Source organism: Hippopotamus amphibius, chromosome 8, assembly GCF_030028045.1.
Source record: "Hippopotamus amphibius kiboko isolate mHipAmp2 chromosome 8, mHipAmp2.hap2, whole genome shotgun sequence".
In the NCBI taxonomy this organism is placed as follows: domain Eukaryota; kingdom Metazoa; phylum Chordata; class Mammalia; order Artiodactyla; family Hippopotamidae; genus Hippopotamus; species Hippopotamus amphibius.
In genome coordinates, this window is record NC_080193.1 from 147,133,790 (window position 1) to 147,147,130 (window position 13,341).

Consider the following 13,341-nt stretch of genomic DNA (forward strand, 5'->3'; position numbering starts at 1 on the left):
TAAGGAAAGCAGTCATTTATTAGTATTTCCGGGGCACAGGTGAGGGCTGGAGAAGACGCCCCACGTGCAGCCGCCTCGTGGATGGCAGACCGGGGCCCTGCCCTCTACGTCCACAGCTGCCCCAGCGGCCTGTGTGCGGCAGCCCGGATGGTGTCCTCAGACAGCGCGCGGATCTCCCTGTGGACGTCCTCGATGCTTCTGGAAGCGTCAACCATCTGGCGGGGGGGGGAGTCTGGTTAATGTTATCAGCGTGCAGGGTGCGCTCTGGAGGGCACAGCTTAGGCTCCCCTGGGGACAGTGAGCCCGGCTGCAGCCCTAACCAGATGCTTGTCCCTGCAGGACCTGGTGCCACCCCAGGCCGCACTCCTGCCGTGCCTGGACCCCAGGTTCTGCCTGGGAGCCCAACCCGGGTCTGACTCCTCTCCTCCCTGGGAAGACAGGCTTCATCCTAAGAGCCGGCTGCCCCCGCCTTGCTGACACGTGGCCCTCAGGCCACTGGGGAGCCAGCCCACGAGGAGTGACTCTCCGCCGGAGGGAGGGACACGTCCTGGGCCGCACGAGGGTTGGTGTGCCCGGAAGCCCCCTCCTCCACCAAGGCTCAGCCCTGGGCACCGAGAGCCTCCAGGCAGCCGATTCTGCAAAAACTCCAGGCGTAGATGCACTCAGGCAGCTGTAACGGCTGCGTGAGGCCTGTCAGGAGTGACGCTGCCTCCCCGCAGGCCCCCTGCTATGCCTGACGGTCGCCGCGCTGGCCACAGCCCCAGCTGCAAAGCTCTGGCACAGAGCCGTCCCAGGCAGCTCACGGCAGACGGCACCTCCTTGTCCTCTGGGGGCCCAGATAACCATTTCCCTTTCTCCACAACGTGGAACCAGGAACACCTGGGGACGCTGGGCCGGGAAAGCACAGGGTAAGCCCAGGGATCCGTGTGCTGGGACCAGAAAGGGCCCCGAAGTGCAGGGGGTGAGCAGAAGGACCCGGGACTGGCGTGGGGGGCACCCAGGGGCCAGAGCTGGGGCAACCTGGGCATCAAATAGCAAGAACAGGCCGCTGGTGAGTAAACCATACAGACCCATGTCTGCACAGATGTAAACGTATAAACAAACTCGCTGTCTGCGAGCAGCGAGGTTTCTACGTGGTCTCCCAGCACCTCCTCACAGAGGGATGTGGAGGACTTCCCCGTGAACCGCTTAAGCAAGAGGTCACGGGGACCATCGCCGGAGTGGGACACACTGAAGGCATGTGGCCCACGTCCAATCAGAGTCGATCTGAGGCTCAGCTGCAAGACGACACGGGTGAGAGAGCTGCAGGCTGAAGACCAGAGAGATGGACCTGTGAACCACATCCTTTGTTACAAAGGTCACTAGTGGGCCGGGGGTGGGGTGGTCTAGGCGGGAGGAGCGGATCCCTGTGAATGGCCCGATTTGGACAGGGAGGCGGGGTCAGGTACTAATTTACTGTCAGATGGTCCTAGGGAAGAGTCCCTTGTATTGTGCTTACAACTTTTCTGTAAGTTTGTGACTGCTTTAAAAATTTGAAAAATACTAAAAATACAAATCTTCTGATAAACAAAAAAGCTCACCAAAAAAAAAGTTCTCACCAAAAAAGCTGAGGATCGTATGCCAGGAAACCTACCCTATAGGAAACATTAAAAGACGTTCTTAAAGCTGCGGGAAACAAGATGACCAAAACTCAGTGCAGGAAGGAGTGCGCGGCTGGCCTTCCCCTTTCACATTCCTGATGCTGTAAGTTCTTGTTCCTAGCAGGCGTGAAATGCAGTATACATCAAGAGTAACATACACCAGGTAGAACTAATTAAAAAAGAAAACCAGAGAGGGACTTCCCTGGTGGTCCAGTGGTTAAGACTCTGCACTCTCAGGGCAGGGGGCCTGGGTTCGATCCCTGGTCAGGGAACTAAGATCCCACACACATGCCACAAGGCACAGACCAAAACAAAAAAAAAAACCAGAGAAACAGAGGAGAACTCTGGAACTCAGTGGCTGACAGAACCAGCCCGCAGGTGATGGGGACGTGAGGCACCGCAGCAGCCTCCACCTGGGGAGGGACTCACCCGCCCTCCACTCCCTGAGCACATGGGAGACCAATGGAAAGGTCAAAGGTGTGCTCGAAACCTGCACGCGGAGGAGCCCGGCCCTGGCCACAAACAAGCCCCAAGCAGGGCAGGAAAGCGTGGCGGCACAGGCGGAGGGCGAGGGAGAAGCCTGAGGTGCCAAAACCGAGAATCCAAACTGCGGAACCTGCCTGGGTGGTACGGACGCAGCCCTGCCGGCCAAGGACGCTACGATCAGTAAGAGGAGCGGCTGTGCTGGGAGGGGGGGCCGGGACCCTGGGTGAAGGGCCCTGAAGTGGGTGAGCACCAGACTGCGGGGACAGAGCGCAGGGAGGCGGCGGCTGTGGCGGGTGGAGGCGGTGCCGGCCGGGGCCCGCAGGGTGGGGGGCTGCCTGGCACCTGGCGTCCGCGTGGAGGGAGGGCCGAGGGTGGCCGGGGCTGGAACCGCATAAGGAACGGGAAGGTCCCACACTCGACCCGGCTGCACGTGAGCTAAAGTGCTGCTGCCCTGACACCAGTGGCCCCAGGGTTCTGGACGCCGGCCTCGGACAGCGGAGGTCCACAGGGCACAGGCACCCGCTGGACGGCCGGCTTGGACTGGTTCCTGACGCAGGACGGCTGCGCTGGAGCCGCTGCCTGTGCAGCTCTGCCCTGGCCCAGAGCTGGGGCACCACCCCCCGGGACCAGAACGCGGTGCGCCCACCTTCCAGGGCAGACTCGTATCTCCCAGGAGCTGCTGGAAGCGCTGCAGGGCCCGCTGCTGGAAGGGGCCGCTCTCGTAGCGCTCCGTGCCGAACTCGCCCCGTGCGGCGGCCTCCGCCAGCTGCAGCTGCAGGAACACCACCAGGTCTGGCTTGGGGAGACCCACATCCGGCTGTTTGCACCAGTCCAGGGAGAAATTCTGGCGACAAAGAACCCAGCCGTTACACAGAGCTGGCTTAATGCCGTCTCACTTCTCGTTTCAAAATTCATCAAGAAGGGGGACGCAAGCCGGCGCTGAAGGGGGAGCTCGCACGCGGCGGCGGCTCCGCGCTTCAGGTCCCTCAGCCACCTGCTTCTGCGCTGACTCGTGCACGCGTCCACAGCAGCCAGGGCACTCCGGGGCCCGGGATGCGGCACGCAGGGCCCGGCACCAAGGGCACCACGCATGCGCCCCACGCCCTCCGGCCACGTGGCAGACGGGCCGGGTGTCGCCCCTCCTGCAGAGAGAGGGGAAGACCCTGGCCAGGGCCCCGGGCGCCCCCTCTTGCGTGTCCCCATTTCTGGAAAAGAAGAGCCAGAAAGGCTGTGACCCAAGGGCAGGCAGCTCTGAAGATTTCGGGTTAGAACCCAGCTGTGGGCTAAGAGGCTCGTGCTGCAGGCCACCCTGAGCAGAGGGGGAGCCCGTCCGCCCTTCCTGAGCCTGCGTGCCTGTCACAGGTGAAGCCGAGGGACCGGCGCCTCAGGGCGGCTGTCCTAAAGGAGGACGCGCTAGCTCACGCAGGAAGACCGGCAGAGTTAAAAGGTTATCTCTTTGGTTCTTTTTGCAGCCCTTTGTGAATTAACCACGATCAAAGGCCGTTACCACAAAAGGAGATAACCAAGTACCCAGTGCCTCTTGACAGGAGACTTGAGAAAATAAAAATTTAAAAATTTTAACGGGAAGAAAAAAAAAGAGATGCAGGAACCTGTACGTTAAGAGATTCAAGATTTCAAGAATGGGCTTCCTAGGTGGCGCAGTGGTTAAGAATCCGCCTGCCAATGCAGGGGACACAGGTTCGATCCCTGCTCCAGGAAGATCCCACATGCCACGGAGCAACTAAGCCCGTGTGCCAAAAAAAAAAAAAGATTTCAAGAATGGACCTTAATTAGCTGGATTCTGATTCAATCTAACTGTAAAAACACAAGTCAAACAGCTTCTGAGAGCACTGGGAACTCTGCACACTGACGGACGACGTCCTGCAGCGGCTGCTCACCTATGCGGGTGAGAGGAGGTTTCTGATCAGCTCTCCTGGGCACGTGCACTGAAATGTTTGGGAAGGATGGATGATGTGCCTGGTGGGTCAGAGAGACCAGAAGGTTTTGAGGCTGGTGATGGTGCTAGGTGGCTTATTTTCTCTGCTGGTATATGTTTGAAAATTTCTAAATAAAAATCAGAAAAAAGGGTAGTGCAGTCACTGCAACTATGCCTGTGAAAGAGCACCTCCCCGGGACAGGGAGTCAGGAAAACAGCACGAAAGCAGCCCAGACACTCACACGTCTCTTCTGAAGAGACGCTGGATGGGCCACCGGTGCTAACATGTGAGGGGGGAGTGTGACAGCCAAATGCAAAATGCAGTTGTGTTTGTGAAAATTACCTGTAGCTACAAAAGAGACTCATGCCACGACTGCTCGTGCCCGTGGGGGCCACACCGGGCACAAGCCACGCGCTGGGGCCGGACGGCACTCACCTCCTTGGCGCTGGTGAACGCGACCCCGGAAAAGGCGTATCTGTCCACGACCAGGGTGATGCCCTGGCTCAGCTTCTCCTTAATTAACGGCCTACAAAACAGAGGATGCCTGTGAGCCGTGGTCCCGGCGTCACAGGCCCTGAAGTCTCACGCTCAAATCATCCTGACGACACAATTCAATCCAGAAACCAACACGACGAAGGGATCACACACGGGCAGCAACCTGTAGCCTGACTTTCACTCCCCAAGGCTCTGGATCTTCACTCCCCGCGAAGCCCAGCAGGAAAGACAAGTCCACTAAAGGGCTAAGCGCAACTGGTGTCAGCAGCTGGGCCGTCTGGGTGCGGAGGGGCCGGGCCCCGCGGGGAGGGGAGAGGAGAGGCCAGGCCAAGGGGGCGGGGGGCGGGCCCAGCCTGGACGTCCTCCAGCAGGCGGCGGCAGGTCCCCACCGTCTTCTGGCCCCAAGTCCTTAGGAAGACGGGTACAGACAGAGGCCTCGACACTGGCCAGAAGTACTGCTTGCACTTCGGGGAACAAAAGACGTTTGCTACTGGGATGGGGGGACACGATTCTCACCACAGCACCATTCCTAAGTGCAAACTATTACAGCTTAAAACTACCTAATCTTGCGAACAGAACTCTGGTAGAACATGGCGTAAGCACAGAGGATGCAACTGTACACAGGACGAGAAAGACTTCCTGAAAACACCCTCCTGACACGCTGGTGAAAAGCAGAGCAAAGTACACAGGTGGCTGCCTTTGTAGCAGACAGAAGGTGGAACAAGACAACAGGTACCTGCTGTTTTTGTTTAGAAATGAACAGGCTGCTTACCCACAGGGGAGGGCGGGGCTCGGACGGAAGGGGGGTGGGCAGGGCAGTGACCTTTCTGTATGATTTTGACTTTTAGAACCATGTCATGTTTTGCTTTCAAAACCCAAAATCAACAAGAATGGGGGGGGGAACCCTAAAATTGTGCACAGAGTCAAATGAACCTACCCGTATCCCAAATGGACACACAGTGAAAGGGCAAAAGCCTGCCTGAGACGTTTGGACACAGCCCCGGGTGCTCTCGTTCTAAGGACAGAGCTGCAACCACCCTTGAGCCCCATGCAGGCTTTACAGAGGTGAGGGCAGCGATTTAAAAACCAGCCCGTGGAGGGCAGGGCGGGGCGGACGAGCCTGGATGCTGGACTGGACGAGACGGCAGGCGGCAGGCAGACAGGAGGCGTGAACGGGAGCAGCGACGCCAATCGGTCTCCACGCGGGGGACAGAGCAGCTGGCCCGGCTAGAGCGGGAGAGGACACCCTGTCACACCAGACACGTGACACAGGGACGCCGGCACCAGCCTGAAGGGATTCCCACAGCCACGTTCGGAACGGTGTGAACAGCAAGATGAGTAACAGTGGTGCTTATGACCTACTCAGCGCACGCTGACGCTGGGCGGACAGATGGACGGACAGGAAAGGCTGAACAGCTCTTCCTTACACAGACTGCCAGCTGATCAACGTGGAAGGAGTGATGCACCTAGAAAATCACAATAACCGACTCCAGTGGGATGACTAACCAACACTAGGTAGGTCGTCGGTTTCATGAGGGGATATTTATAGTTTTATAGTGTTTCCCCTTTTGACTATTTACAACAGGAGAGTCACTCAGCGGAAGAGCCTGGCCGGCAGCCCCCTCACTAATTAATCAGGGGAAGCCCAAGTGGCCCTGCATCCCGCCACAACGCCCGCAAGAGGACCCGGTGTCACTTCCGTGGCGTTCCTACCAAAAATGCAAACCCAAATCCACTCGTGAGGAAACATCAGATAAAACCAGCATTTCATAAAATAGCCCTTGATTTTTAAAAAGAGTGAGCAAATGGTGAAGCTTGGGGAAGGGCACCTGGGAATCCTTGGTGCTGTTCCTGCAGCTTTCCTGACTGACTGAAACTATTTCAAAATAAAAAGTTTAGAACCAGGTGGAGGAGAGCATTGCTGAACAGCGATGGCAAGTGAGAAGCACCATTCACTTCCAGTAACGAACCCCTGGATGGCCCTGGAGAATCTGCAGCTCTTGACAGAGCTGGGGAGGGAAGCGGAGGGTGTTACCAGAATCGGTGCAGGGAAACTGCCCAGCAGCTGGAAGGCGAGATGACTTCCGTGACCTGCACTCACCTAGTGAAGATGTGGCACCACAGAAGGGCAGAAGACCGAAGGCTGAGGGAGTAACCAGAGTTCCCTCGGAAAGTGAATCAAAAACAGCCCGGTTAACTGAGCACCCACTCCTGGGCCTGCCCCGCACACCAGACCTACAAAGGGCACTAGGTGCCCACGGCACTGCCCAGGAGGCTCCGGCTGAGAGCCTGAGCAACACCAAGGTCGTGCAGCTGGTGGGCATCAGGGCAGATGGGAGCCCGGCATCCGACCTGTCAGCCAAGGACTTTCCAGTGTCAGGAAAACGCATCTCATGGCAGTGGCTGCGGTGATCTAAGGGGGCACGATGGCAGAACAAACGGACCAGAGACACCCAGGCCTGCATGCCAGGAGACCAGCAGTGAGGAAGCGCAGTCGACAGCTTTTCATTTTCAGTTGATCTGACATTATTTTTCTACAAATCCACAAAAAGCAAACATCAGAATATTATGTCAATGAACTCCAGATGTGTTAAAGATTATAAATCTGGCCTCATTTTCATCTAATATGTGGAGGGGAAAGGCTTTTCCAGACAAGACCCAGCTAAGCCAAGGCAGAGGGAGAGTAGTGCCGGCTTGCTTGTGAGAGGGAACAAGACACAACCACCTGAACGTCTGTCCACTGGCCTTGCACAATCCAAGGTGGCGCGGCCTTTCTGGAGAGCAGGCCACGGGGATGGGAGAGAAGAGGGAGAGAGGAGGTTGCGAGGCCTGTACAGTAGGATCCCATTTATTCACGTTAAAACATCGCCAGTGACCTACGTGTTACCTACACACATGTCTAAATGGAAACAGAAGCACCTGAGAGCGTACCCCACAGGCACTCTGCCAACAGCTGTGCTGCGTGAAGAGGGAATCCACCACAATGATGTAAAACAAAAAGGGAGCAGGAGAGGGCGCACCCTGACATACACTGCCAACTTCGCTGAGTGACGTGTCAATGCTGGTTCACCAAAGACACAGACCAGAGCAGCTCTGGGCGAGGAGGCAGGGGCAGTGGGATGCGGGACATGCTGTACTTCCCTGTCAGCTTTTCTGTGTACCCAGAACTACCTAAAATCTATTAATTACAAAAGGGAAGGGGAGGAAAAGAAAGCATTAACTAGTGCTCTTTGGGATCCGTGAATAAAAGAACCTTGTAAAGGTACAGCCTCCAGCGTGACAGGAGCTGCATTCAGAGTGTTGGAGGAGGCATGGAAGCAGAAAGACAAGGTGTTTACACGTGTTCCCAGCGGTTTGCAGAGAAAAGCAGGTGCACGGAGTGATCCTCCACCTCACTTTTCTTTTCCAAGTAGGAGCTCAGGAGCTTGCCAATTTCAGTTGATCTTTCTAAAAGAGAAGAGAAAAACACAAAAGTGAGGTCAGGCTCTCCTACTACATTAAGAATAGCTGGTGCCAAACTTCTGGCCCTGACCCAAGTTTAACTTTGAGTTTGATTCCACGAGAACTTTAGACAGGTTCAGACCTTTTCCTGAGAAAGGGCAGCAGTGTGTCGACACACTGGGATGAAAAATGCTTTAGGAAGAAGGAACTCGGGCAGGAAGCAGCCGCAAAGGAAGTGCCAACCAAAGGGGACCGGGGCAGGACCCGCCTCGCTACCAAAAGGCAGATATTCAAGTCCTGCAGGCGGCCCTCCGCACGTGAGACCCGCATCCTTGCATCCCGCCGCCCCAGGACTGCGCAGCACTGGACGTGTTCCGTGAAGAGCCAGCGCAGCGCACACCCACGCCCTTGCAGGGCCAACGGCAAGATGTGCAGACTGGCTGGCTTACAGATTAACAGGACACATCTTCAAAAAGGCCCTTCCGGAACCCCCCGGCGGCCCAGCGGTCAGGCCCCGGCCAGGAGGGCTCTGTGCGCCTCGCGCCGCGGCCAAAGGAGAACTCAGAGACGGAACAGCACCCCGCGCCCCCGGGCCTGTGCTCCCTGGCCTTGTCGTGGTCACCTAAGTACTGACGGGCTCTCTACAAGTGTTTCCAAGAGCAACGCTTCACCTTAAACAATTAAAAACGGGACACCAAGCCCGTCCAAGGGTAAACCGCTACCGGGGGGACCAAACCCAAGACGCGGCGGAGGGCTGGGTGACGAGCGGCCGCGGGGAGCCTCCGGGGGCCGGGCAGGCGCCGTCCGGGGGCACCGCGTGGCCGGGCCCGGGCCCCCGCGCCCAGCCCCCCGCCCCGTCCCGCGGCCCGGAGAGGCCTCCGCCCCCCGGCCCCCGGTCCCCGACGCCGCGCCCACCCGGGAAGCGCAGCAGCTCGGCGCGGTGGCCCGCGGCGCACAGCGCGCCCACCAGCTTGCGGCTCTGCGTGCTCTTCCCCGCGCGGTCCACGCCCTCCAGCACGATGAGCGCCCCGCGCCGGCCCGCCATCGCCGCGCCTTCCCGCCTTCCCGCCGCCGCCGCGCGTCCACGGGCCGCCCGGGCCTCCCATTGGCTGCGGCGGCGGGCGTCTCCGCGGCGCGCGCCGGGATTGGCTGCGGCGGCGGGCGTCTCCGCGGCGCGCGCCGGGATTGGCTCGGGCGGGCCGGCGTTGGCCGGATTGGGTGGGACGAGTCCGGCGGAAGCGGCGCCCCGGGCCCGGCGCCTCGGCCGCCCCGTCTCTTCCGGTCCGGAAGCCGGGTGCGCTGCGTGCCGCGCGGGCCGCAGCCAGGGGCGCCCCGAAGCGCTCCGTCAGGCTGGCCGTGGCCGTCTCAGCGGTCGTCGCGGCGCGGTCGCACCCCAGCCTCGGGGCTCGCGGCGGACGCCAGCGCCCGGCCCGTCACCTGCGGGGAGCCAGCGCCCCGGAACCCGCTCTGGGAGGCCGCGGGCGGCCAGGGTCGTGGCCGCGAGCGTCGCGGCCGTTCTCGGGGCCCATGGAAGCACCCGCTCCCCCGCCGCGGACGCCAGGCGGGCGAGGGCTGCCTGGGGCCGGGGGCGCCCGGGCTGAGGTCGCTGCCGCGGCCCCCCGGCGTCAGCCCGCCGATGCCCTGGGCGCTTCACGTTCCCCGACGGACCCTGGCTCGGTCCGGCTGTGGGAGCCGGAAGGGCGGTAGCGTGTGTCGCTCCCGGTCCTTGGCTTCCTTTCTTGACGCCGAGCTTGGCCGCGTGGGGTCAGAGGCCCCTGGCACGTGCGCAGGGCTGGCGTTCGGGAGGACACGTGAGACGCTGCTGTGCGGGCCGCTGCGCCCCTCCCCGCCCCCGGGGTGGGAGCAGCACGGGCGCTGGCGGGGCTGCTCGTTCGCCGGGACCCTGGGACGAGCGCACAGGCGCAGCAGCGGACCGGTAGCACCCGCGAGAGATGAACGGCCGTGAGGCTGGCTCCACTGAGGCTTCGAGACCTTTTAGTATTGCGGTACACCCTAGCCAGAGGCCACAGATAAACAAACATGGGTGCTGGATACTGCCTGTGATTCACGCGTCTTGTTCTGAAGTTTCCATCTCCTTGCCTTCCCTGCTTTCAAAAGGATGACGGGATTAGGGATTACAGTGCACGAGAGAACCCTCCTGGGGTTGGGCAAGTCCCAGGACAGCCTGCTACCACACCTATGGGATGAGCTCACCAGGCAGACAGGCAGGGAACACGTGCCGTACCTCAGCCTGTGACACACAGCCTTCCTGGTCACCCGTGGAAATAGGGGGAGACTGGCTGGTGGGTCCTTATGTGCTGGGGATGCCCTTTGGATGGCAGGAACTGCTAAACTAGCACAAGTACAGTGAAATTTCTGAATAAAATACAAGAAGCAGTTTTGCTTCCACCTGTACCAACGTGTCATGCCTCTTTTTCTATCAGGATGCCTTTGACTGCAACTACCAGAGTGCCAGCCTAACTGGCTTCAGTCAAGATATTTAATTATCTCACATAACGCAAAGTCCAGAGTCAGGCAGCCAAGAGCTGTTTCTGCTGCTCAGCGATGTCAGATGTTGGGTCAGCAACTTAGAAGTTCTCTTAGCTTGTCCCTCATGGGCACAGGGTGACTGCAGCGTCGGGTCCTGACCTCACATTGCTGACGCAGGTGCAGGGGAGCCCTTGCATCTGTACATCCGCGTTCTCTGTGCTCTGCTACACTGACATTTAAGTCTCAGAAAAGTCTGTCCTGAGCCGTCTGAGTCTACACGACCGTGGAGGCCTGATAGGCAGGCTCAAGGGCACTGGCTTCATAGAGGAAATCTCAGATAGGGTGCTGGGCCTTTGTGTGCTCGGAGACAGGTGAAGTAAAGTTGGCTGGAAGCTGGTAACTGCTGAAGCTGGTTGATAGGCACATGGAACTTGTTAGGTTCTCTGCTTTTGTGAGTTTGAGACTTTCCATTAAAAGAGGCCCCACAGCCCTTCCTGTCCTGCTGCTGAGTGTGTTGCGTCTTCCATCAGAGGAACTGGTCAGACTTTGCGAGTATCCATCAAAGCCTTTGTCTCTGTCTTAGCTGGGTTGCAAGAACAAAATGCCACAGACTGGGTGGCTTAAACAGCGGAACACTTTCCTCACAGTTCTGGAGTCTGGAGGTCCAAGTTCAAGGTGCCAGGAGAGTCAGATGTTCTCCCTCTGGGTTGCAGGTGGCCAACTTCTCACTGTGGCCTCACGGCCTTCGTGCTGTGCAGCCGTGGAGAGAGAGGGGGTCTACTTTCTCTTCCTCATCATTCTCTCTCAAATACAGTCACATTGTGGGTTTAGGGATTCAGCCTATGAGTTTTGGGGAGGATATTCAGTCAACAGCACTCATCTACTTCCAGAAGAATAAGATTGTGCTGGGTACCTCACTGCCCTGTTAGATGCCATTGCCCAGCCCTCCCTGCAGGTAGATGTGGCCTGGTGGCTAAGTACTGCCAGTGAGACATGAGCAGCAGTGGTGTGTGCCCCTTAAGACGGTGGACTGAACAGTCTCCCTCCTCCCACCTTGCAATCCAGCTCTGATTCTGCAGACAATGGCAAGGCCCTCTGGGAGCAGACGCCACGCTGGAAGGAATCTGGGTTCCTGAGTGACCTCATGGAGCATGGCTGCCTGGCTCCTGGACTGCTACATAAATAAGATTCTTCCTCTGCTACTGGATTTTGGCTGTATTTCTTTGTTACAGTAGCTTAGCCTTTCCCTAAAGCACTGGCTCTCAATTGGGGGTCATTTTGATTATCACAACTTGGGGTGGGGGTCTAACAGCACCTAGTGGGGAGAGGCCAGGGATGTTGCTAGCCATCCTACAAGCACAGGAGACCCTCCCCGCAAAGACTTACTGGGCCCAGAATATCAACAGTCCCAATGTTGAAATCTGTTGTCAAAGATTTATCTAAAGTATTGCAACATACAGAAATAAAAAGCATGGATGAAAATTATTGCCTGCCATCTCAGTAAACGTCCAGCTGGCAGCCAGTGCACAGGGGATTCAAGAGGGAGTAAAGCAGGACCCTGGCCCCTCCTAGTTAAGGTGCAGATCAGAGGAATGATTTGAGCCAGCCCAGACTCTTGCATCTTCCCACACACAGAAAAGCCTTAAATCCATTAACTTGAGATGGCTGTTTTCCTTTAATTAACAGTACTCTTGATGTTCTAACCACGTGGTCTTTGTTGCAAAAACGCTCATATAAGCTGGCTTCTCTTATCTCCTCGGAGCAGTTTCTCAGAAAGTCGACCGAATAAAAGTTAATTCTCAGCTTTCAGACTGTGCTTTTTTTTTTTTTTTTTTCCAGTTAGGACACTGGTTAGGGAGTCATCTCATTTCTGTAGTTTCTAAAACGGTCTCTGTTACCAGTTTTCTTATGTGAACAAAAGAAGACAAACTGCTGTCTGGAAGGAGTTATTTTCATCACATGACACATGAAGGCCACTACCCTTCATAATAAAGAATTTTTTTTTAAGTGAAAGGTGTGAAGACCAATTTCCCCATTGGTAACAGTAAAGGACAAAATGATAGAAGAACTACAAATAGTTAACAAATGTGTGAAACTCTGTTTCGCCTCACTTGAAGTCAAACACAAAACGTTTCTTTTTTCTATCATGTTAAGAAAGATAATAAAACCTAATGAAATCTAGGGCTAACAAAAGTAGAAACACAATCAATGGAGTGTCTGTATAACCCTCCCCTTGTGCAATGCATTTAGGAATATCAGCACTTCCGGACTCCCCAAGTGGAGCAGTGGTTAAGACTCTGCCTGCCAATGCAGAGTACATGGTTCAATCCCTGCTCCAGAAAGATGCCACATGCCACGGAGCAACTAAGCCCGTGCACCACAACTATTGAGCCTGCGATCTACAGCCCATGAGCCACAACTACTGATCCCATGTGCCACAACTACTGAAGCCCATGCGCCTACAGCCTGTGCTCCCCAACAGGAGAAGCCGGCACATTGCAAGGAAGAGTAGCCCCCACTCGCCGCAACTAGGGAAAGCCCATGTGCAGCAATGAAGACCCAACACAGCCAATAAATAAATAAATAAAAATAAAAATAAGCATTGTTATTAAAAAAAAAAGTATCAGCACTTAGACCATGCCCTTTGAGCCAGTGATACAAATTCTAAGAATTTATCTTAAAGAACTGGAAAGATGGGACTTCCCTGGTGGTCCAGTGGTTAAAACTTTGCGCTCCCAATGCAGGGGGCCTGGGTTCAATCAGGGAACTAGATCCCACATGTCACAACTAAAAGATCCCACACCCGGCAACAGAGAACCTGCCTGCTGCAACAAAGACCCAGCACAGCCAAA

At 56.9% G+C, this 13,341-nt stretch overlaps 1 protein-coding gene across 2 annotated transcripts; it reads right to left on the reverse strand.

The window, feature by feature from the left end:
• DTYMK (deoxythymidylate kinase) lies at nucleotides 1–9,151 on the reverse strand. 2 transcript variants are annotated; one of them, XM_057743863.1, is made up of 5 exons: nucleotides 8,967–9,151; nucleotides 7,897–8,005; nucleotides 4,499–4,589; nucleotides 2,773–2,970; nucleotides 1–215 (listed from the first exon to the last, which is right to left on the reverse strand). In XM_057743863.1, exons 1-5 carry the CDS (start codon nucleotides 9,103–9,105, stop codon nucleotides 105–107), a joined length of 648 nt encoding a protein of 215 aa, XP_057599846.1. In that variant the 5' UTR covers nucleotides 9,106–9,151; the 3' UTR covers nucleotides 1–104. The 2 variants fall into 2 exon arrangements, with proteins under 2 accessions (XP_057599846.1, XP_057599847.1); XM_057743864.1 differs by having other exon boundaries at nucleotides 8,915–9,139.
• Nucleotides 9,152–13,341: the final 4,190 nt, after the last annotated feature.

What these genes read in the sequence shown, in the direction of transcription:
- DTYMK (XM_057743863.1), bottom strand. Translation starts at nt 9,105, where the DNA reads ATGGGAGGCCCGGGCGGCCCGTGGACGCGCGGCGGCGGCGGGAAGGCG. An exon ending in GCAAACCGCTGGGAACACGT is followed by an intron (nt 4,590 to 7,896) that starts GTAAACACCTTG and finishes TCTGTTTTGTAG; the next exon opens with GCCGTTAATTAAGGAGAAGC. An exon ending in CGTTCACCAGCGCCAAGGAG is followed by an intron (nt 2,971 to 4,498) that starts GTGAGTGCCGTC and finishes CTTTGTCGCCAG; the next exon opens with AATTTCTCCCTGGACTGGTG.